The 25,011-nt window shown below is 46.7% G+C and overlaps 1 protein-coding gene across 1 annotated transcript in view; it reads right to left on the bottom strand.

Moving 5' to 3' along the window:
- LOC144727246 (ATP-binding cassette sub-family C member 2-like) overlaps positions 1–25,011 on the bottom strand; it is a 70,851-nt gene that overhangs the window by 20,947 nt on the left and 24,893 nt on the right. The window contains exons 6-20 of the mRNA XM_078605934.1: positions 24,133–24,255; positions 23,784–23,845; positions 22,675–22,885; positions 20,697–20,884; positions 19,912–20,089; positions 16,664–16,918; positions 15,636–15,701; positions 15,163–15,300; positions 12,936–13,082; positions 11,278–11,362; positions 8,340–8,406; positions 6,064–6,190; positions 5,229–5,405; positions 3,780–3,947; positions 2,774–2,972 (exon numbers count right to left, since the gene is read on the bottom strand). Coding sequence (XP_078462060.1) covers positions 2,774–2,972; positions 3,780–3,947; positions 5,229–5,405; positions 6,064–6,190; positions 8,340–8,406; positions 11,278–11,362; positions 12,936–13,082; positions 15,163–15,300; positions 15,636–15,701; positions 16,664–16,918; positions 19,912–20,089; positions 20,697–20,884; positions 22,675–22,885; positions 23,784–23,845; positions 24,133–24,255 — 2,191 coding nt within the window. The remainder of the gene's footprint in view (positions 1–2,773; positions 2,973–3,779; positions 3,948–5,228; positions 5,406–6,063; positions 6,191–8,339; positions 8,407–11,277; positions 11,363–12,935; positions 13,083–15,162; positions 15,301–15,635; positions 15,702–16,663; positions 16,919–19,911; positions 20,090–20,696; positions 20,885–22,674; positions 22,886–23,783; positions 23,846–24,132; positions 24,256–25,011) is intronic.

The following is a 25,011-nucleotide window of genomic DNA, read 5'->3' on the forward strand; positions in this document are numbered from 1 at the left end:
GGGCACTTTCACTGATAGGACATCATCAGTGTCAGGGGCCGCCACATTTTAAACCATTGGGGGATTGGCAGCATGATGATGATGGGGGGGGGGGGGGCAGTGGGTGTTTTTAATATTTGTGTATTGTCACTGGCGGGGGGGGGGGGTTGGGGGCGCACGACAGAGGCCGCACTAAAGGCCACCAGGGGGCTGCCAGTGGCCCGTGATGGCCTTGCAATGAAGAACCACTGGGGTAGGTCAATAACATGAGGACATTGGGTTATACGAGGGTCCAGAGTTACACCCTGAATCAATTAAGTAAGAAAGATAAGGCAGTGGGAAGCAGCTGGGAAAAAGAAAGCAGGGAATAGGCTGAGGAATTTGAGGAGAGATTTGGTGGAAGATAGCTAGGAGAGAGGAGAGCGAGAGGCAGATGGGCCATGGGGGCAGGGATTGGTGGGAAGGAGGAGACGGAGGAGTTTAGAAAAACCTTCTGGAAGGTTCCAGAAAGATCTGTCGAGAAGGAATGCAAAGGGCGTATAACGTGTGCCTAGCACTCTTGAAGAGAGTGAGGGATTTAAAATAAAGCCCTGACTTATCGGAAGATCGTGTTGTGTGGACTCCCTTTGAAATGGAATAAAAGCTGACAAGTGCAAATAGAAGCGTGGAGTTGCACATGCATGTGTAGTGACTGTGATTGTCACTGTGTGGTGCCGGGCTTACGAAGCCACGGCAGATAATGTGTTGGCATTACGTGTAGCCCGCTTACTGGGTATAGTACCAGCCCTAGCGGGGCTTGGGTGAGCGCTGGTCAGCACGGAGGCACCACGTACAGTGTGCGGTGCGAGCTCCAGGTGAGGGAGCGAGAGGGAGTGTCAGCCAGCCAGGGCTACATTGGGGCATGATACGCTGGTTGACCTGCCGACACGTGACCGGATGATATTGGAGGGGGGTCATGGATGGACAGGGGCCGCTGGGCGGTCACGTGGTATAAAGGAGCTCTCAGGAGCCTTCGGGAAAGAGCTCGAAGAGATCTAGAAGGTGGGCAAGGCGAGGGGCGGAGCCAGCCCCAGTCCAGGCCGATATAACGGGGGTCCCATGAGGGGCTCGGGGTTCTTCGTGTTGCTGGTGATGAAGATCCACGTCAGGTAAAAGAAGTCTCTAGCTACGCGGTCCGGGACCCAGCTCGTGGTCTAGGCCGGGATAGCGAACTGTGTCTCGTTCTGCCGTAGCGTGGCTAGATGAGCATTCAACACCCAAGTGTAGGTTGTGTTGTGTTATGTTGAGTTACTAAATAAATAGTGTTGCTCCCAAGACAACGTCTGTGACTCAGTTGGACTCACTACACATGCATGGGAATTCAGGTTTGGGCATATATGTTGAACTTCTTTCACACCGTATGTAGCCAGCCATGCTAATCGGAGGTGCGGGGGAAGTACAACAAACTAAACACAATAAACAGTTCTGAAGAAATTAGTTTCCAAACTAGATGATGTAAAAGTGCACAGCTCCAGCGGCTTCCTAATATCGGAAGGGCGTTTCCAGGCGGCCGCAGAAGTGTGTCTGAAAGTGACCATCCGCATCGTTAGAGACAGTTCAAGTTCAAGTTAATTTATTAGGTATAGCCCTGTGAGCCATTCGGCTCTTGAATCGGGTGCAACCACAACAAACAAAAAACTAAAACATGAACAAGAAAACATCTTCAAGTGACTATGTGACTATGTGCAAACAGAAAATCCAAGAAAAGACAGCAAAATATTTCAGAAAAAGCACCGTACACCAACACTGTGTGCAAAAATCCCAGTGGGATGCAAGTCAAACAACAACAACCACAAGACAACTTAGATTAAGGCCATCAGTCTAACTCTGTACTACAACAAACAAACATGGCCAAACCAAAAAACTTTTCGAAAATCACCAAAATAAAGCCATGAAAGCAATGAAACAGTGAGAGACAAAGAGGAACGCACGGATCAGAGAGCGTACGCAAGTAGGTGCATCGTCGTATGGATTACCGCTGAAAGAAAGAAGGCGAGTTTTGGGTGAGGGCACATCCCGAGAACAGGTGATGGCCGGCGGTTGAGACTTAGCATGCGACTGCAGCCAAAAAAAGAGGGAACACAAGAGACTCGCCACTGTGGAGATGGAGCGATGAAAAACAGCTCAGGTGCGGGGACTATGGAGAGATGGTGACAGCTTGGGGAAGCCTTTATCCAGCAGTGAATTGATTATGGCTGACAATGATGATGAAGATTGCAGGGCATTGCACACTTTTTCAACAAAATATCAAGGACGTTAAGGTCGAATGTGTTATAGCAGCCAAATACTCTAAACACGTGATGGTGATTCTAAATGTGGAGGGGAAAACCCGGAGAATAATCCACGCTGCAACAATGAGAGAGAGAGAGACGTGAAAACTCCAAAATATACAAGCATCGGGTTTGGGATCGAACCCACGACCTCATGTACACCTAGCGAGGTTGTTAACGTCTCGTCACCATGTTGAAAAGACAAACAATGCCATACCTGTAAACCCTTACGGTTTACCCGTATTATTGTACAGGGAAATTTAGTTTTCAGGTCCATACGGCGTACAGCTTTTTCAATACGGGCAAACATAATAATTTGGTCTATTTGTGTTTCTCCTATGTGATGGGACTTTGTAGGATGAACGTTGATATTTATATGGGCACGAGGTGACCAATACGGTCTAAATTGGTCATGAATAAGGTAGGCACTGATAAGTGGTTGACAGGAATGCGAAAAAAACGACAAAAAACATGCTTTTACTCACCGCTGTCCAGGTCGGTGGCGTTTTTCTTGTCCCCGTCCTTCTCCTGGGAGTCGTAAATGCGCAGGAATTCGGCGAAAGCTTCGCCATTTATGACAAGTTGCTTGTAGGTGCCAATTTCGGAGACCCGGCCGGCCTGCAGCACCACGATCTGATCCACCATGGACAAGAAGCTCACCGAGTGGGTGACCAGCAGGCGCGTCTGCGGGAAGAGGCGGGCGCGGAGCGGCGGGTGGCAACCGCCGACTTTAGTCGCAAATCGCACAGCAGCCACTTGAAGCTTACCGTGATTTTTTCTTGTCATCCCAGAGTAATAAGATGCTCAGATTGTCACGTTCGCACTTGCAAAGAGAGTAAGGCGCACCGTAAACCTGTGCCCGGTCCTAATGAAGTTAGACAAATCTGGTCACACAAAAAAAAGCAATGATCCCCCCCCCGTGTAGTCTTTTACAGACTGTTGGGAGCAAGTGTCTCTTCGCGAGCCCCTCTTAAGGCCGGCACGGCACACGAGTGGGTGGGCGGCCGCCTCCCCACATATACACAAAGATTCCCTTTACACACGAACACACGAACAACAAATACAAATATCCCATGTGTAGCCTAAACATACCGTTGGGGCAAATGCCGTTAGCGAGCCCCTATAAAGGCCGGCACGGCACACGAGGGGGTGTGCGGCCAGCACCACGGCCTGGCCGGTTTTCTCTCCCCAGCAGTGATGTTTACACACCGCACTAGGTACTCATTTGAAACTGAGTCGACCTAGGGGAGGACAAGGACCGCTTCAGATAATCGTCACCGGTCTCGGCCGTGAGCGGGAATCGAACCTGGGTCCCCACACGAACACACACACACACAACAACCGGCCCAGAAGACGCACCCCCAACTTTTCTCCTTAAAATACGGGAGGCCAAGGGTGGATGGGTGGGTGGGGAAGAGCGTCTTTACGATCCCTGAAAGCGCAGCTCGCCACGGCCGCCCTCCCAGAGAGAGAGAGAGCGCGCTCCCCCACCTTGTTCTTGAGAATCCCGGTGGGCCCGATGACGTGCGTGAAGATGTGCTTCCCCACGTGCGCGTCCACGGCGGACAGCGGGTCGTCCAGCAGGAAGACGTCGGCGTCGCTGTAGACGGCGCGCGCCAGTGACACGCGCTGCTTCTGCCCCCCGGACAGGTTGATCCCCTGCGGGAGACGCGGAGCAGAGGCGTCGGTCAGTTCCTTTTCATCGCTTTTGAAATGACGGCGAGACGGACGCAAAAGACGGCAGTGACCGCCAGTCAGGTAGCGTCCTACGCCGTTGGTTTCTCAACGTGTGTGGGGTCGTGCAAGCGGTTGAGAGCGCTCCAGTTGGCTATAGCGTTGATGAATTGGGCTGCCACAGTGCCGAGATGTTAACTACCTCGCATGGTATACAGGAGGGCGTGGGTTCGATCCCAACCCTGGTGCCTGTGTATTTGGAGTTTACATGTTCTCCCTGTGGTCGTGTGGATTTCTCTCCGGGTCTTCCGGTTTTTCCCTCTACATGTAGAATCAAAATGCGTTTAAAGTATTTGTCTGCTGTAAATTTCCATGCGATAAGCCACTTCGTCGAGCTGTAATTTGTGGCCAGGTCGCTTCTGAAAAAGAGCTATATAGCTCAGTTGGCCTTACCTGGTAAAATAAAAAATTGTTTAGTTCATATAATAGTTGTACCTATGACTGCTGGTCGTGCTTAATGTCCTGTTTGTTACTTGTCAATGCAGTTGATCATGTGAATCCTGAAAAGGATGCACCACCAGATATAATTGTTGGGTTATGGGGAAACTAGTAGCAGCAGATGGAACGTTTATGCCTCTGATGTTAAAAATATTAAAAGCCGAGATGCCGGGACTAGTTGAATTAGGCCATTAGAGTTTCATGTCGGAGTCTCATGCTTCCAAAATATGCCAGAGCATCTTCAGTCACACATGCAGATGCAGAACCGAGAAAACTAACAGGCACAAACAGAATAAGATTTTCTGTTGTTCGGCGGATCGGCGATGACAACTGTGGGCATCGTTTGGTCACTCCGAGCCACTGTGAATGTGGCCAAGAAACTGAGGCAGTGAGCGAGGGAGCGGGTGAATGAGCGACCGAGTGGGCGAGCGAGTGAGTGAGTGAATGAGCGAGTGAATGAGCGAATGAGTGGTTGAGTGAATGAGCAAATGAGCGAACGAGTGAGCGAGCAAGTGAGTGAATGAGTGAGTGAATGAGCGAGCCAATGAGCGAACGAGTGAGCGATAAAGTGAGTGAGTGAATGAACGAGAGAATGAGCAAACGAGTGGGCGAGCAAGTGAGTGAGTGAATGAGCGAGTGAATGAGCGAACGAGTGGGCGAGCAAGTGAGTGAGTGAATGAGCGAGTGAATGCGTGGGCGAGCAAGTGAGAGGTGAGTGAGTGAGCGGGCGAGTGAGTGAGCACGCAAGTGAACGAGCGAGAGTCTCACCTTCTCCCCGATCTCCGTCTGGTCCCCGGCGGGCAGGGCCTTCAGGTCGGCACTGAGGGCACAGGCGTCGATGACTCGCGCGTAGCGCTCCGGCTCGAGCGGCAGGCCGAACAGCACGTTCTGCTGCAGCGTGCAGTTCTGGATCCATGCCTGCTGCGGCACGTACGCCACCGAGCCCTGCAACAACAAGGTCCCCCCGTGTAGCCTTTGACGGACTTTTGGGCAAAGTGCTGCTAGCGAGTAGCAACTGTGAAGGGCGGCCACCCGCCACACGAGGTGAGTGGGTAGCCAGCATCACGGCTGCTGCCTTCGACTCACCAATTCTGATGTTTACACACCGCACCAGGTACTGATTTATGGGTGAGTCGACCTAGAGCAGGCCCAGGACAAATTCAATTATTCGTCACCGATCTTGTCCTTGAGTGGGAATCGAACTTGGGTTACCTAGGTCTGTAGCGCACTGCACTAACCACTGCGCCAACACTCCCATACACAAGCGTACAGTATCTGCATTTTAATGTGTGAATCAAGGTACAGAGAGAACGCGTGCATGATGAATCTACATCTGTTGCCTTGTCTGGATCATTAAAATTAAGACTTTGTCCTCCTGAACCACCTCAAGAACTTTCCTATTCGACCTTATCTCTCTCCTCACTCTTCTGATTTTACCGTACACACATATGAATTTCTGCTTATTTCAACTTCACCCTCGTAACGATGCGTAACACTGCCACTCCACGTATAGATTCGAAGCAAATCGTTGTAAAGTCACCCAGTGCCGCTCACACGGCACGGCGTCCTGTCGACGCGGTGCGCCCGTGCCGGTCGACCGCACCTTCATTGCGACGGTGCCCTGCAGCTTTTCCATCTCTCCGAGCGTGGCTGCAATGAGCGAAGACTTTCCCGCGCCCACCTGTCCCACCACGGCGACGAGGCTGCCCACCGGCACCTCCACCGACACGCTGCCCATTCCACAGCACACACGGAGAGTACAACATCTCGAGATTACACTCAGCACTTGTGGTGCTGGTGCACAAACACAAATATCAGGAATTGATTTGGCACACCATCCCCTTCTGGGTCAATAAAATGAGGTACCACTTTAAGGGGACGTCACCAGGGGTTATCCTATGGGGCTCTGGAGAGACTGCTCCCCATCATGGAATTGTGGTGGCCTCAAGGGGGCCACGATGGTGCAGAGACAGTGCCGTGTGTGGGGTGGTACTGTAGGGGCGGAGCACGGGTGTCGCTGAGAAGGGGGTCATAACCAGGACGTGAACCCGAGGGGACACGTGACCGGACGAGAGGGGGCAGGGGGGTCCCAGTCGGGGGTGAGAGGATCACGTGGTGGGGATCAAGAGTCCCCACGAGGGTTCTGGAAAGGAAGCGTGGCGAGGGGTGGAGCCAGCCAGGCCAGGGGAGATATAAGCGGGGTCCCGGGAGGGAAGGCCCGGGGTATGAAGTCGCCATCCTCGATCCTCGGTCTCCACGTGTGGGCCAGGAAGCCCGTTGGCTGTCCGGGTCCAGTTATAGAATAGCCCGCGAGTATTAGAGGAGTTAGCCGTGGTGGTCACCACCCTATGTTACAATCCTGTTAAGGAGTTACCCGTTGTGTTAAATAAAGGTGTTGCCTCCGAGTACAAGTCTACGTCTAATTCGCGCACTACAGAATTATGGAATGTGTAACAGAGCCATGGTGAAACGAAAATAATAGGCTTTACTCTTTCTGACAATCAAACACCCGTGTTAGACCAGAGAACACCAAAAGGCGAACAGTACAAAGACAATACAAGTATCAAAGCACTGATACATCGGGTTGAGCAGTTATATCTATTGAACCTTTTTGCCAAAACATAAGAAGAGGCTTTACTCTTCCTGTAAATAAAACAGGAGGTCTTAAGATGCTCAAACAACCAATAGATACATATTGCAAAGCATCAAGTCTGCATTCGCCACACGTACCTGTAGCAAAACATGCAAACAAAAATGCTCTGATAATATTTACATTGTCTTTGAAACTGAATGGCCCACACCAGAGACAGCCTTCTTTATGGCCTAGTCTCGCCAGTGTTAGACCAGAGAACTCTAAAAGGTGCACAGGACAAAGGCAATGCAAGTTGAGCATTGCCTATGAGAAGAGAAGAATAGGCTTAACCCTTCCTGGAAATAAAACAAAAGTTGTGTTAAGATATTCCAAACACCAAAGAGATACCTATTGCGACAGAGTCACTTGTGAAGATGAGCGCTGCCCAATGCCCCCTTGTACAAAGGGACACTACAACCTGGGTTCACACTTTGGTAAACGGTGGGAGTTGTGGCCACAGGCGATGAGTGCACTGCGCTCAACAACTTCAACAACGGGAATTCAAATGTAAGATTGGGCGACATCCAAACCGGTCCTGGAACCTCAACTTCATGGAGCACACTCGAGCAGAATGATGAGGCACTGCGTGGTGAAACTGGTCCAGAGTGTTGCTTTGTCTTGAAGCAATGCAGCTGAAATAATGCACTCAGCAGGTCCACGTGGGGCTAATGGGTTGTGCAAAATTAGTTTTCTTTATGTGTGGAGAGACAAATATGTGAAGGAGACATGAATAAAATTTCGATTTAAAGCTTTAGTGACTGCAGGGATTCATCTTCTTGGTTCTTTCGGTAAAGTCACGTAGAATGGAAATAATAAAAAAAAAAATAATAAAACATAATAAAATAATTCTCACGACGTTTCGGCCACAACGCAAGCAGCCGTCCTCAGGTGATGAACAGGTCTGTCGAGACTCTGTCTTCTCGACAGACCTATGCTTAATAAAATAATGAGAATTATTTTATTATGTTTTATTTTTTAATTATTTTTTTATTTCCATTCTACGTGACTTTACCGAAAAAAACAAGAAGAGACATTAATTGTCTGCATAATTATTTTGTAATGTATATTGTCCAAAAGGACAACTCATGATTATTTTAGAATGATTACTTATGGTCAAACAATGCAGCAGTGGACTGACAATTAGCTGTGGATTATTTTGATTTCAGACACGCGAATCCACTTGCTACAGCCAGTGAAGAGTGTACAAGCGTAATCAGCAAGCAGCGCGTGCGAATTACCACACTTACTCATTCAGGGTCGCTTCTTCTCCCTTGTCCCAGGTAAATGAGGCATTTTCTATCAGAATGGCAGACTCTGTGGACACACGTAACCGTAACATACTAAACAATGCAATATTTATTCAATTTTTTTTCAATAAAAAAAAAAATTTCTTTGAAAGATAATACTTCTCCAACCCAGCACACTGAAGTATTGTACGTATGCCAACTTTGCTAATCGGAGGGGTGGGGGAAGCACAACAAACTAAACACAAAAAAATTGTTCTAAAGAAATGCGTTGTCATTCGAGATGATTTCATAGTGCATAGCTCCATTGCCTTCCTAATATTGCCAAAAACTCCCAGGAATTGCCAGTGTCGTTGTCGTGGCCCACAGCTTCGCGACAGTGGCTCAACTCTTGGGTTTAAGTACCGAGCAGATGAGATTAAAAAAAAACACCCAAGAAGCGTTCGGTGAAACATCCCAATGGACTTTCCTGAAAAATAACTCTTGAGACTCGGTTTCAAGCTTAATTCCTGTCGTACGTGAGAACTAATATATTTTCGGCTAGCCGTCAGCAACTGGCACTAAGGGTGGTGAAGTATGGTCAAATGACCACCCATGTCCAACAACGTGGGGAGGCCTTAATCCAGCAGTGGATTGACCAAGGGCTGTGTAATTATGTTGTACTACATTTACCGTATAAACTCAGCGTGTGTCGCGCGTTTTTCCACTTGCTGCACAGATGTGTGGTTCAAGCCCAGCAGCCACCCCTAATTAATACTGTTAGTTTATTGACCATAAATACTCTGCACCACCTACATCACAGTGAACATTAAAGATCCTGTGGCATGAGTCAACAAAGAGCAGGCCATATCTGCCGGTGTAATGGTCCAAACGTAATCAATTACAAATTACTAACAAAAATCCCCATAGAGGCAACATTGGCCAATACTGGTAGACTAATGTGAGACTAATTCCAACTTTCAGGCCAGTGCTGCGTGGACCATGTGTCGCACAGAAACAGCTGCCACAAGGGGGGTCCCCTAGGTTAGATTGCAGCAAAGACATCAAAACTATTGAAATACAATGTAATGTAAAACTTTTGAGTTGGCGAGGAATTTAAGCAAGCACCGTACAAATGTAACTAATTACATCCTTACCCAAGAGCCTTGGTGATTTGCCCGTTAGTGACGGAGCCATTATCACATTTTAACCAGAATCAGAAAAAATGGTTCTAGATTTGAAGCTTTCGTGACTGCAAGGATTCATACTCTTAGGTTTTTTCGGTAAAGTCACGTAGGTAAAAATAAATAACAAAATAAAAATAATAGAAATAATAATAGAAATACATTTAAAGCTTTCGTGACTGCAGGGATTCATCTTCTTGGTTCTTTCGGTAAAGTCACGTAGAAGGGAAATAATAAAACAATAAAAATAAAACATAATAAAATACAATTCTCACGACGTTTCGGCCACAACGCAAGCAGCCGTCCTGACAACGGGTAAAAACAACATGTGCACCTATTGTTCTCTTTTAGCCCCGCCCACCCCCCCCAACACGTTCCATTCATTGGCTACCACATTCAGATAAATCCCTCCCTCCTCCTCCCCCCTTAACTTGTATTTAAGAGCTTGTATCTTGGAATTTTGCCTCACTTGATACAGTAAATCTAGCTGTGACGGTCCCACCTGATGACGGAGACATGTGTTGCCTCCGAAACGTCGTGATTTATAATTGTATTTTTATTATACAAAAATTTCTATTTTATTATTTATTTTTACCTACGTGACTTTACCGACAAAACCTAAGAGCAGAAAAAACGGATTATTCACCAACGCGGGAATTGCGTCTGTAGACTGAGTTTGTTGGATTTCCACGTGTGTCACCTTGTATGCCGCTGTGTTCCAGATACAATTAACGTCTTTCGTATATGCGTTTGAAAAAATCTAGAATTGTAATTTTAGTTTTTGGGGCCATTCTACGGCATCCGGGGTGGTAGCTGGGTGGAGGCCGCTTGTTCCACCAGGGTACGGCTTGTTGTGTTGGGCAGTCATCCGTGATGTACAGCTGGTGTGTGGTTTGCACCTTAATACATTCTCAGTATGGCAGAGTCCTTGGTCTTCCATTTCTAAACTAAACTATTGAACTTTTTATTTTATTTTAGCTGATCTAAATAACTCTTTTTCAGAAGCAACCTGGCCAAAAATGATAGCCCAATTAAGTGGTTCATCATGCACATTTGTAGCAGCCAATTACTCTAAATGCATTCATGGAGGAAATATCCACAGTACTGTAATACGTTTTAGCTGTTCATGTTATACCCCAGTTGACACATACATAATCTGTGCAGATTATATCTTAAATGCCCCTATTGTAATGGATGTATCCTGTGTACTTGCATGCTGTGTATGCATGTATATAGGTGTCGAGTCCTGTGGGGAGCGGTAGTGTAGCAGTCTGCTCTGAACCTAGCAAACCGAGTTCATTCCCACTCACGGCCAACACCAGTGACGATTATCTGAACCGGTCTTGGGCCTCCTTTAGGTCGACTCAGCCTCAAAATTAGTACTTGGTGTGGTGTGTAAACATCGCCACGATGGAGACAAAGGCGGCCGGGCGTGGTGTTGGCCACCCACCCCCTCGTGTGCCGTGCCAACCTTCATAGGTGCTCGCTAACAGCACTTGCCTCAGCAGTCTGTTACAGGCTATATGGGGGATCTTTGTCTTTTTGTTGTCTTTTATGTAGGTGTCGGGTCCTGTGTATCCTCATCTTTGCGTGCACATTTTCTGCGGAACGCCCATCCGTGTGCTCCGATTGTAAACAAGTCAACAAGTTCTCCGTTGCTGGTGGTCCGCGTGTGTGCGTGTGTCCCACGCCTTCTCGTGTGCACCACTGCCCCCAGTCACTGTCAGCCTTCCAAGTTGGGTGTTCAGAGGGTGGAGTTGGCAGAGGCCCCAACTCACTCAGATTGCTGTCGTAGGTAACGGCCGATGTGTCCAGCTCATCGTTGCTCAGGAACTTCTTCACACGTTTGGTTGACACGCTCGCCTGCACGGTTGTGAGACAGAATTGGGATTATTTTTGTTGTTGTTTTTAACACAATGCACCAAAATAGAGATTTCTTTTTAATACCCATCATCACCCAACACGGCCAATTAGTATGGTTTGTCACGTAAACACAACGTGTTGGAGAGTAAACCGACAAAATGTACAATTCGAGGACTGCACTGCGTTTCGAGAGTAATTACAACCAGCCTCATCAGGTAACAGCCAGAATTGTGGAGAAATCCTCCTGTTTCAGTCTTAAATAGATGGAGGATAAATGTGATGTCATCACTTGTGAGCCAATCAGATGCGAGGACCAGAGGGTGAGGTTAATGTAGTCATATAAATTACAATGGATATCCATTATTGATTGGGTTATTCACAGTTAATCAACCACAAAAAAACCTCTATCAATGATAACATTTGTCACGAAAGCCGAAGCGTTAAACAATGTACCAACATGAGAACATCGATGTTGAGAATAGCTTTGACTATCAGCGATGAGCTGAAAGTGTGATTATCTTCACCGATCATTGTGCAATAGTTAGAGCAAGAAGGGTTAATTGAATAAAGTGGAAACTGGGGGAGGGGAGGGTGGCAGGTGTAGCACACAGCAGTGGAGAGATTGGCTGGCGAGAAAGGAGGAGGAGAGTAGATTTAGACGGCGATGAAATATTCCGCTGCATGGAAAAAAAGGCCTCACGAAAACGTTGGTGGAGCGCGACTTTCTGGCAATTTATGGAACCTTTTTTTGTTGCCAGTAACAAAGTATGAAAAATAAGAATAGTTTTTTTTCTACCCTTTTTGACTTGATTCCTTTCAAAAGGTATCTATGTGGTGTTTGAACATCTTAACGCCTATTTTATTTCCAATCAGGGTAAACCTATTTTTCTTTTTCTGGCGATTTGTTTCAACGGAAAAAAATGGAAACGTGAGAAGAAGCATTAAAAAGAAAATTTGACCAATTGTGTAACTTACATCAGCAGTGAAACAATGATGCACGTTTCTTAAATCGCCCCCAACTCGTCCACCCACAAGTATGAATGGGTACAACCACTGTTGTTCGAGCAGCAGGTCGTGCGTGGTGCGGTAAAGTGTCGCCACCTCTTCCAAGACGTCTGGCCGGTGTACTAAAGTCGGCCAAATAGAGGTCCCTCTCATGGAGGCCTCTCTTGCTAGCGGTGGTGTGAGCAAGCAATTTCAGGGCTGCACCTTTACCTGCTTTAATAATGATGCGTATACCTGGAGCAGGCTCGCAAAGGTCGCTATTGTGCAGTTGGAGGGCAGTCACCCTCCAAAAAACAAAGGAGGGCAGAGGAGCAATGCTCACATCAATGAGCGGAGAACCGGGCAGATACAACGCAGCGAGTTGGCACAGTGGAGAGCACAGCCGGTGCATCTGCCAGTCATCTCATCCAGTCAACCCCACGACAGCTGAGTCTGTTCCGTGACCTCCTGCCAGCAGCGAGCCTTTGACACTTCACGTGGCGTCAAGGTGCAACTAGCGTGGCACAAGCGCCGTGGTGACATCACCGCCACTTAGTGGCCAACGGCGGTTGTTGTTGTTGTTATTTACCTGCACGATGTAAGAGATGAGCATGGGCAGCATGACAAGGGGGACGTGCAGTACGTTGAACAGGGAGATGGAGGTGAAGACCTTCTGGGCGTCCAGGACGTTGTCCTTGCTCACGGCCACGAACACACCGAAGCTGGCCAGCGACACCTGCATGGGCCAGCGCAGTGGGAGAGCATTGACGGTGTCAGTTTTGTTGCCAGATAGAAGGGTAAAAAAAATAACAATTATCATATTTTTTACTGGCAAATGAGGTTCCAATGGTGTAAATGCTTACCCCGAGCTCTCATACTCTGATGGTGCATTGTCCTTGATAATCAACGATTTTTGGGTTTAGATCGCGTTATTTATAAATGTGTCGTAACCCTCCACCACCCGACACGGCCAATCAGTAAAAAATGTGTCACGTTGACAAAAGACAAATAGTTCACTGCTTTAGCCCACCGGTGTGTTGAAGCCACAACATTTACAATTTGAGTACGACGTTTCGCTGGTAATTGCATCCAGCATCATTGGGCAATTCGCCAGAATGGCGAATTGCCCGATGATGCTGGCGAATTGCCCGATGATGCTGGATGCAATTACCAGCGAAACGTCGTACTCAAATTGTAAATGTTGTGGCTTCAACACACCGGTGGGCTAAAGCAGTGAACTATTTGTCTTTTGTCAACGTGACACATTTTTTACTGATTGGCCGTGTCGGGTGGTGGAGGGTTACGACACATTTATAAATAACGCGATCTAAACCCAAAAATCGTTGATTATGAATAACATTGGTCGCGAAAGCCTACGTGTTAAACATTGTCCTTGAGTTATGCGCCTTTTGGCGTCATCTGGTCCAACACCATGAGAGACTAGGCTGTAAGGAAAGCTGTCTCGGGTGTGGACCAATCAACTTCAAGGACAGTGCATATATTATCAGAGTTATGTTTTTTTTTGCATTATGGCTGCAGGTATTGTGGTCTATGCAAACATGACTCCTTGTAAAAAAGGTGTCAGTTTTGTTGCCAGATAGAAGTGTAAAAAAAAACAATTATTGACGGAGATGTCGCGAGGAGAGAAGGTGGCCACGGCTCTCTGGAATTTGTTTGAGGTTTAGAATAACGAACACGAGTCTTGAGTTTAACATGTGGGCTTTCACGGCCAATGTCATGCATAATGCAGTTTTGTTTGGGGTTAGATCGCGTTAATATATAAAGGAATGAAACAGGAGGATTTCTCCACAAATATGGCTGCCGCCTCATGATGCTAGTTGTAATTACTGGCGAAAGTTCGTACTCATAATGTAAATGTTGTGGCTTTGCTCTCCAACACACCGGTGTGCTGTACTAGTAACGAATTGGCAGGTTCTGTTTACTTGACAAACCTTACTCATTGGCTCTGTCGGGTGGTGGCGGGTTTAACGACACATTTTTATATTTACGCGATCTAACCCAAAAACACTGTATTACGGACGAGTCTTGAGATTACGAGTAGAAAATTAAGGGCTACAGTCCCACTGTTATGGATGGTGCTGCCGCCACTGTGGCGGTGTGACGATTGGCCCATTGGGACTCGAGACCTCCCAGTAAAAACAATCGGCAAGTTTCTTAAAATCGCCCGTGTGGCTTTTTGTGCACCCCAGACGGCGTAGACCGGTGCCCCGCCGTGAGCCGATCTGCAGGCCGCGTACGATGGGGTAGAGTGTGGTGTATGTCCCTCCTCTTCCAAGACGTTCTGGCCAGCGTGGAAGAGGAGGATAAAATAAAATATCCTCTAGAGGGGCTCTATAGAGCTTCCTCTCGTGCAGTGGGTCTTAATCTTTACTGCAGCCTTGCACCCCTTTGGTTCTCAATCGGAATAAATAAATACATAGGTTTGGTGAAACAAAGTATTTGTACTTATGCGCCGTGCTTAATTTGTGTTTTCGATTATTTACCTTCTAAAAAAATCTGGACATGTCTCGCACCCCCAGAAAGGGCATCCCGCATCCCCGGGGGGTACAGCGTGCACCCCAGGTTAAGAACCACTGCTCTAGTGGATGTCCCTTTTACCAGCAGCAGCGCGAGCAAGCGACTGCAGGGATATGACTATGGTTATGGCTATAAGGGTAAAAGCTATGATTACGGGTTAACCCTTGAAGTAAATGGTCACGACTGCAGGTGGGATACGACTACGGCGTTAAGGCTGCACGCGCTGTGGGGATATTGCCGCAGGTCAAGGGTTAACAGCTGGGAAGGGGAGAACTCACGAAGAAGGGCGTACAGGTGTACGAGAAGATCGACACGGCGTTCAGGTAGGAGAAGCTGCGCATCACTTTCAGTTCCCTGTTGCGGATGTCGCCAATCTTCTGCTCAAACGACGTCTCCCACGCGAAGTACTTGAGGATCTGAGATGGGACGCACAAGCACCATGTCGGCGACGCGAGCGGCGGTAACGTCGTGCGCGGCGGATGGGTGCACGTGGTGGGTTCGCGGACCGATCTCTTCAGTCCGTCGAGTCTAAATTTCGATTTAAAGCTTTCGTGACTGCAAGCACGGCTGCTTGCGTTGTGGCCGAAACGTCGTGAGAATTGTATTTTATTATGTTTTATTTTTATTATTTTATTATTTCCCTTCTACGTGACTTTACCGAAAAAACCAAGAAGATTCCGTCGAGTCTCTCTGTTCAAATCCACGCGTCTCAAGACATGCCTGCACTTGAACGCCTTTTCCTGGTACCCACCTTGATTCCGTTCAAGATCTCGTTCATAAGTTTAATGCGCTTGTCTTTTTCGTTCATGTTTTTCACCTGAAACAGCAACAACAATAAAAAAAAAATTACATATATAAATAATACACAGTTTCAACAAATAGCAACTACTGAGATAGCAACTGGTGTTCGACTGCGGAGACACTCGGCCCAATTTCATGACGTGGTTTTTTTGGCCATTGTTCAGCAACCATTTGGTTGCTGAATGACGGCGATTTGTGAGGAACAGCCACACCAAACACACGCACACACGTGCAGTGCGTAGAGTAGAACCTCCATAGAGCCCAATGTGCAATGTATAGTAGTGTAGTGTATAGTAGTCTAGTGTATAGTGTCGTGTATAGTAGTGTAGTGCATAGTGTAGTGCATAGTAGTGTAGTGTATAGTAGTGTAGTGTATAGTGTAGTGTATAGTGTATAGTAGGGTATAGTGTATAGTAGTGTATAGTGTATAGTAGTGTAGTATATAGTATGTAGTGTATAGTAGTGTAGTGTATAGTAATGTAGTGTATAGTAGTGTAGTGTATAGTAGTCTAGTGTATAGTGTAATGTATAGTGTAGTGTATAGTGTAGTGTATAGTGTAGTGTATAGTAGTGCAGTGTATAGTGTAGTGTATAGTGTAGTGTATAGTAGTGCAGTGTATAGTGTAGTGTATAGTAATGTAGTGCCTCCATAGAGCCCAATGTGTTCGCTTACCGAACATTCCTCTTTTCGATTTAAAGCTTTCGTGACTGCAGGGATTCATCTTCTTGGTTCTTGTGACTTTACCGAAAGAACCAAGAAGATGAACATTCCTCTGTTAACGACAGGCTATTGTAGGTACAGTAAATATGAATTAATGCATTTATCAACCATGTTTCTTTTAACATTATGTCTGTATAATGTTGTCAGTATCGTAATGTATTCATATCCATTGTATAAACATTATAAAGTACGTTTGTTTGGGCGTTAAACTGATCGTTACGGAACGTCGACTGCTCAGCCGCCGGTGCGTCCCGGACCTGTAGGGCGCGTGAGCGCGTGGCGAGCACGGCGTTGAACGGAATGAGCAGCACCATGACCGCGAAGCCGGCCATGACGGAGGGGCCAAGCTCGATCCACAGGAACACGAGCGAGATGACGATCTGCAGCGGCGCCGACCACAGCAGGTGCATGAACGAGGCCACGTCCATGAAGCGCTGCGCGTCGGCCGACATCAGGTTGACGGTCTCGCCGATCGTGGAGTCCTTTCGTGCCGCGTTGGACATGATGAGGGACTGCGCAAGCGGCAGAGACCAAGGCGATCGTCGTTAGTGGCGCGCACGCACAGACACGCACGCACGTTCAAGTTCAAGTTCATTTATTAGGTATAGCGCTGTGAGCAATTCGGCTCTTGAATCGGGTGCAACCGCAACAAACAAAAAACAAAAACACGAACAAAAAACATCTTAAAGTGACTATGTAACTGAGTGCAAACAGAAAATCCAAGAAAAGACAGCAAAATATTGCAGAAAAAAACACCGTACACCAACGCTGTGTGCAAAAATCCCAGTGGGATGCAAGTCAAACAACCAACAACAACCACAAGACAACTTAGATTAAGGCCATCAGTCTAACTCTGTACTACAACAAACAAATGTGGCTAAACCAATACACTTTTCGAAATCACCAAAATAAAGCCATGAAACCAATGAAACAGTGATCATAGGAACTGTGACGGAATTTTCACAATAAATGGCATAAGCAACATGTACTACCAAAACCCTGCAGCCATAGCTGGCTGCATGCATGAGTCACTCCACAACAGTAGGAGCATCAATCGGAGTATTATAATATTTCAATGCACCTTTATCACCTCGACCTACTCAACTTTGTCAAATGCATCCGAGGGTGGAAGTGAAACTATTCAAACTAAAATTAGTATTTTTAATTTTACCAAGTAAGGCCCACTGAGCTATATAGCTCTTATTCAGAATTGACCTGGCCACAAATGATTGCGCAACGAAGTGGCTTATCACGTGGAGATTGAGAGCAGCCAAATACTCCAAATGCATGTTTCTAAGTGTGGAGTCAAAAACCGGAGGACACGGAGAAAAATCCACGCGACCACGGGGAGAGAAACATACAAACTACAAATATGCAGGCGTCAGGCTCGGGATCGAACCACCGACCACCCGTATACCAGGCGAGGTAGTTAACATCTCGCCATCGTGGCTCCCATTGGCCGGAACGACCCGGAACGCCGTGGTAGAAGTGAAAATCTGAACCTGACTGTGTTCCCGAAGGAAACAAGAACAAGTGTCGTTATGGCGGAGTAGTTCATATATCTATATATGTAAATCGCAAGTGTATGTCAGTCACCCTCTGGGTCTTCAAAACGATACCTGGGAGAACATACATACAATTGCGTAACAATTCTGTGAATATGCATATCAAATATAAAAACATAGCTTTTTTAACGCACCGCTGAAACAGGCAAAAAATAATATAGAAGTCAATAATATAGGACCTCTCCTGCAGAGGCGTAGCTAGGGGGGGCAGGGGGGTACATATGTCCCCGGGCGCCAAGGTAAAGGGGCGCCAAAATTAGGCTTACGACGTTACATTATAACTTATTGCGGCGGGCGCGGCAGCCTGAAACTACTGCACAAATCTACACCTCAACCTAAAAGTTTATATATCCCGCCACACACAGCCTACATGTCATGTAATTACATTTTGGTACGCGCGCCCATTAAGAACTTACATGGAAGAACGTCCCAAACAACACACAGGCGCAGTCTTTCAGCCTTAGTCACTGGCCTGTTTTTTGGTGGCGGAAACTACGATGGCCTGAAACACGCTGGAGTGCACGATCAGAAGCTGTTAAAGCTATCTATGAAGCACTGGATGAACTAGTAGGGCTGCTAGACAAATTATCGGAGGACGTAACTATGACACCTGAAACCAGAAGTGATGCAGAACAGTTACAGGCATGCGTATTAAATTTTTACTTCATAGTTTTATTACATTTCTGGAATGTCATTCTTGGAAAAACTGATCGTGTTCAGAAGCGCTTACAGGATCCTACTATGAATTTCAAGGAAGCAGCAATTGATCTTGAATCTTTGGAGCATGAATTTGTCAAGCTTCGTGATGATTTGAGCCAAGTTGCTGTAGAAAACGCCAAAACAAGATGCACAGCCTGGGGGATCGATGTGGACAGAATAATTAGGCGACGTCGGAAGATGCCAGGAGAACTGGCAAGAGATGCAGGACTTTCAGCAGAAGATGAAATTGTGCGCGTTATGAAGAGCGTATTTTATCGACTTCAACAGGAGATGTCAACACGGTTTTTACGACTAAAAGACCTGAACACAAAATTTGGATTTCTGCTGGACGTCAAAACTCCGACACAGATGTCGATGCAATTCGTCGAAATTGCACAGATTTAGAAAATGTTTATGACATCGACATCAATGGCCACGAACTTTTTACAGAAATTGGAGATTGCAAAATGCTGCTTAGTAACCGGAATGAAGTTCTACCAGAAACTTCTTTGGATCTTCTTGGTTTTATTGTGTTTTATGGAGACTACATATTTCCGAATTTGCGAATTTCACTGCAAATTTTTATTAACAATAGCAGTTTCAATTGCAAGTTGTGAGCGGTCGTTCAGCAAATTGAAACTTATTTTGTCGTATTTGCGTACTTCAATGGGACAATATCGTCTCAGCGATCTTGCTCTTCTTAGCGTTGAAAGAGAAACATTGGAAAAAACAGATTTTGATTACGTGATTGACCAGTTTGCGACAGTGAAATCAAGAAAAATTAGTCTTTTGTAGACTATGTCAACCAGTCTACGACAGTGACTGAGTGAGCCATGTAATATAATTTCTATAAATTTGCTTCTTTAAATACAATGTTTCATTAAAATTGTAATTTTTATTCCTTATTCGATGTAATAGGAAAATGTGATTAAACGAGGGGGGGGGGGAGGCGCCAATTTTATAGTTCGTCCCCGGGCGCAAAATATCCTAGCTACGCCTCTGCTCTCCTGCCAGTATCAAAGTATAAGAATTGGTTTTACCACTGTGGAGCTATGCACTGTTAAATCTAAAAAGAAAACGAATTTCTTTAGAACTGCTTTTTTGTGTTTAGTTTGTTGTCCTTCCTCCGCACGTGCGACCAGCACAGTTGGCTACGTACGGTGCGAAAGAATTCAACACACACACAAACACAGACGTGTAAATAACTGACGCGTGAAACGAAACTGGAGCGCGTGCAGCACCTTTTTGTAGACGGCGCCGATGACGGCGGTGCGCACCCGCATCCCGAACAGGAAGCAGCGCTGGAAGTACTGCTGCAGCAGCAGCGACTGCACGAGTGCCGTGACGAACAGCAGGATGGCGTAGAAGTATCCTTTCCACTCCATCACGTTCTGGTCCTCCGTGAACCCGATCAGCAACCTGCAACGTCGAGCGCAGCACAGCCAAGGCAGTCAACGGAGATGCCCTTTTCTCTCGCAGTTCACAAGCGTTCAAAATTAATGTCGTCTATCATTAATAATAGGAATAAAAATGCCTTGTATGTGTGTATGTTGAACTTATTTCGTGCCCTTCGTAGCCAACCATGCTAATCGGAGGCGCGGATTAAATGCAAAGCGGCGAATTAGAAGAACGCTTAATTGCATTGCGCAATTCGGCATTTGTCAGTTTTGTTCTTTCATGAAGACTAAACGAATATTTGCTATCACGTGCAACAATGCAATCACCCTGTGGGTTGACAACCTGCGTTGTGCATCTAAGATCTGGACACAGTTGTTTCTTCACACGATCAGAATGGGCAGCTCAGCTAAGTCTGAGCGCACGTGTTTCATTTATTACTCTTGGCATTTCTATACGTGTGGCAAACCGGTATTAACCATTTTTTGTAGCGTTTTTTTATTTCCTGCTTTTCCAAACAGAACGGTTGCCTACGCACGGTGTGAAAGAAGTCCCACGTTCGCACACACACGCACGTACAAACAATGCGCAATCACCGATGCAAAACGACTCCTCGCGGAAGCCGACGTACTTGAGGATCTGCGGGCTCACGAAGGTCAGCAGGTCGTAGATGAGCTTAAAGATTCCCGACTCGAGCAGGACCCAGCCGTACGTGAAGAACAGGGCGCGCAGGAGGGAAGGGTCCAACTTTCCTCGCTTGTCGCTCTTCTTCTTCTTCTTGTCGCTCTTCTTCTTGTCGCCGTCCTTTTGGATAGGCTCCTGTGGCAGCATTCAGGGCATATCCGATGAGTAAGGTGAGCCACATGCGGTGCGAAAGAAGTTCAACATACAGTCTGTTCTCCTATAACGTGGTAGTAGTTGCGTTCCTGAAGAACACAGCGTAATGGAAAAATCGCGTTATGATACATTTTATTGGATATAGAGAGTTAAAGCACAGTCTGCGATAACACGTGAGATGCGTAACGCAGGCTGAACAAATACAGAGACGCGTGGGTAGCGTCTAGAAGCATCCAGCAGCATCCCGCCTTGTGTGATGCTACGCCGAGGCAGCCGTACAACCGCTTATTCCTCCTCGCGCAATGTAGTTCTGGTCACTCCATCGCGTTCTATCCAATTAGCATCCGTGTTATAAAAAATGTGTTCCCTCATACATTAATTGCGTTAAATTCATTTCACATCCGCATTATAAAAGATGTCTTCCCTCATACGTCCATTGGGTTATATCCAATTCCCATCCACGTTATAGAAAATATGTTCACTCATATATTCATCGCGTTATATTCAATTCATATCTGCATTACAAAAATGTGTTCCCTCATACGTTTATCACGTTATATCCAATTGACATCTGCATTATAAAAAATGTGTTCCCTCATAAATTCATCGTGTTATAGCCAATTCACATCCACGTTATAAAAATGTGTTCCCTCATACGTTTATCGCGTTATATCCAATTGACATCCGGGTTATGAAAATGTGTTCCCTCATTAATTTGTAGTGGTATAGTGCTGGCTGCTGGCGTAAAAGGGTAACTGCAGTGTACGGCAGTACTCGCGTCAGCAGGCCACGATAGACACGAGAGGGGACATCTAAAGGGGATAGGTCATAGAGGAGCCCATCGGGAACCTGCGAGATGGTTCCAGAAGGGGGGCGTGGCCAAGGCGGAGCCACGCTGGGAGTATAAGAGGGGACCCTGAGCGGGAGCTCGGGGCTTTTGCTGGAAGTGGAATCCCTGTCGTGCTGCTCAAGATCATCGTGTGTGTTACCCCGATGGTGATTGGTAAATAAAAGTGCCTCCAGTTATTTCTGTCTCCGATCTGAGTCACTACACATTCATCGCGTTATATCCAATTCGCGTCATGAAAATAACATGCAGCGTTTTAGGAGAACGCACTGTATAAACGTGCATCCTCGACAGGAGGAGCAGCACCAAAGCTACAAGTTGGTGGTCCTCTTGACAACCACCACGAGATATGGTTTTAACAGTAGTGTAAAAAGGACTATAAAAATGTAAATGCGATTTCAAATTATTTTATTTTAAATTTAATTAGAGCAGGGACGTAATACAGGTAGGAACAACAGTGCCACACTGCCCACCAGGGATTATTTGTCTGTCGTGCATAGCCCCTCCCAAACATGTAGTATGCTCCCGGATTGGTTGAAGTGCGTCATGTGACCGCGAGCTTTCTGTCGTGCACGAATGCGCTGTCCAACCAAGTTCCTACCTGCCCACTCTAAAGGAACGTGTTTTTGAAAAGAGGTACTGCTATTAGAGCTGTCGTGGCTGAATTTTGCGAAGCCGGAGTGCCCCGACAGCGATAAATGCTCAAGACCGTGAGCGTAACGACGATGACGTGATTCGGGCAAGAGCAGCCGCGATATATAATCTCCTATGTGCAACCGTGCGAGACAAATCAAATATTGGGGGGGGGGGGTCCCCAATAATGTTGTTACTACGCCACTGCCCTGCGGGGTCATCGACGGATGGCCCCGCTGGTTATCGATGAAGCTTGCGACGCACGCGCCTCCTGCTCAAGTCCCCTCCTCACCATGGCCAGCGCCTCGGTGCTCTTGCCCATGCCGTTGGCGGCGAGGGAGGGCGACGCGGCGAGCTCCCGCTGCTGTTTCTTCCGTGCCCGCTCCAGCTCCAGCTCCCAGTTGCGGTCGAAGTCGGAGAATATCCGCTCGGCTGTGTCCTCCTCATTGAGCCCCCAGAGGTCTTCCACCTCCAGCGGCTTCTTGTACCCACGGTACACCATGCTAGGCCACAGGTGGACTCGGTTACACAAAACAAAGGGTAAAGGGCATGTTGGTCTACTCCACGCGGCGGGCCAGATGTCTTTGAAGAGGTGGGAGTTACCCACACTTTACCCCACCACACGCGACCTGCCGATCGACTAACTGCAGTGAACCCATTTAAACTGCTGAGGATTCCGGACCGAGACGGGAGGATTCTTAAAAGCTTGCCCACTATATTCTTGGTTCTTTCGGTAAAGTCACGTAGAAGGGAAATAATAAAATAATATAAATATAAAACAAAACAAAATTCTCATGACGTTTCGAATGCAACACAAGCAATCATCATCAGGTGTGAAATCCACGGTAAGAGATTTTAATTAATTTTTTTCAAATGTGACCACGGGGAGATAATTCAAACTCCAAATGTACAGGCGTCAGGGTCGGGGTGGAATCCACGGCCTCCTGCGTACCGGGCGAGATAGTTAACATCTCACCACCGTGTCGCCCCAGGTGTTATCGCCATTTAACGAGTTCTTACATGTGGGAGGAAACCGGAGCAGCACCCAGATAAAATGCAATCAGGCGAGGGGGCAACACACTATCCCATACAGACGTAGCAACTAATCGCCACGTTGTGTTTACGTGACAAACCTTACTAATCGATCGTGTTGGGTGGTGGCGGGTTCAGTAACACATTTATATTTACGAGATCTAACCCGAAAAAAACTTATTATGGATATTGGTCGCGAAAGCATATTACGTCTTAAACCGTCTACTGTGTCTTGTATGGTGCTTTGAGGTCTTTGATGAACAAAATTCTTATTTTTAGCATTGTTCCCTCAATGTCCCCCATCAATTTCTGAGGAAGAGGTGCAGAGGCCGGGTGAGCATTGCGATGAGCGCACAACCAATTGCTCACCTGTCAAACCAGGTGAACGTGATCTGGTTAAGGAAAGAGGCGTTTTCTTCTGGACTCGGTTTCTGCAAGGTACAATCAATCGCTTTGATTGACATTTAAGGCATTCACTTTTGTTTTCATTAAATAACATCAACTATTAATGCGACGTGACTTTAGAAACAACATTAGGGCAGTGATTTATACAAATATCGTTAACAATTCTATGCAAATTTCACAATGCTTGGAATTATAATCTATGCTGAATGCACGTTCCATCAGACGGTTGCCCTCTTTTTCGCTCAAGGATGTCTCATCAACACCGATGGAATGAACCGTGGGGATCTTCGTAACACTCGCGAGAGTGACTCACCATGCCAGAATCGTCGATCGCTCCGTGGTCCTTGGGCAGGTCAGCGAAACCAGACATCACGAGACAGCTGAGCTGCAGTCCGAACGAGATGTAGAAGAGGCTCAAGCGAGCTACGTCCCCGTGCTGGGGAGACAATGGTAAACATGCTCATGTCAATAATAATAACATACAAATAATAATAAACATGCTCATATCAACAATAACGATGATAATGATTCGTTTTGGTAGAATGCCCGTATGCTTTACACCATAACTCGCGTCGGCATCTCACATTTGAAAGGCCACCCGCATTGGTAGCGGTCCATGTGCGGCAGAAGGTTGACTCAGCACGTGGCCTTTTGGCGTTCTCTGGTCTGACACTGGTGAGACTAGGCCCTAAAGAAGGTTGTTTATGTGGTAGACCAATCAGTTTCAAAGACAGTACAAATGTTATCAGCGCATGCTTGATTGCATGTTCACCACAAGTACGTGTGGTTAATGCAGACTGGATTCCTTGCAAAAGGTTTTTATTTGGTGTTTGAACATCTTAACAATTGTTTTATTGCCAGGAAGGGTAAAACCAATTCTTATTTTTTCATACTGGACATTAGTTTCCCAAGCTGAGAAATGTTCACACAATTGCGCGTGGACAACCAACGCTCACATCAGGCCTCTACTGAGGTCACCACTCGCGTGACGGACAATTCGGGCTTGATTCACATGTCTTTTAAACGTTTTAAATATTTGACCTGGATTAATCCCTTGAGATGGAACATCTCGTGTGCAGGGGTGTCCAGGGTGTCAAGTGACGCGCAAACACACACAAATAGCAAGCACGTAATGTTGTGTATACAACCTTTATGCTACAACATGCGCAGTGGACATTAATTCGGTGTCGAA

Source organism: Lampetra planeri, chromosome 25 (genome assembly GCF_965212315.1).
Source record: "Lampetra planeri chromosome 25, kcLamPlan1.2.h2, whole genome shotgun sequence".
In the NCBI taxonomy this organism is placed as follows: domain Eukaryota; kingdom Metazoa; phylum Chordata; class Hyperoartia; order Petromyzontiformes; family Petromyzontidae; genus Lampetra; species Lampetra planeri.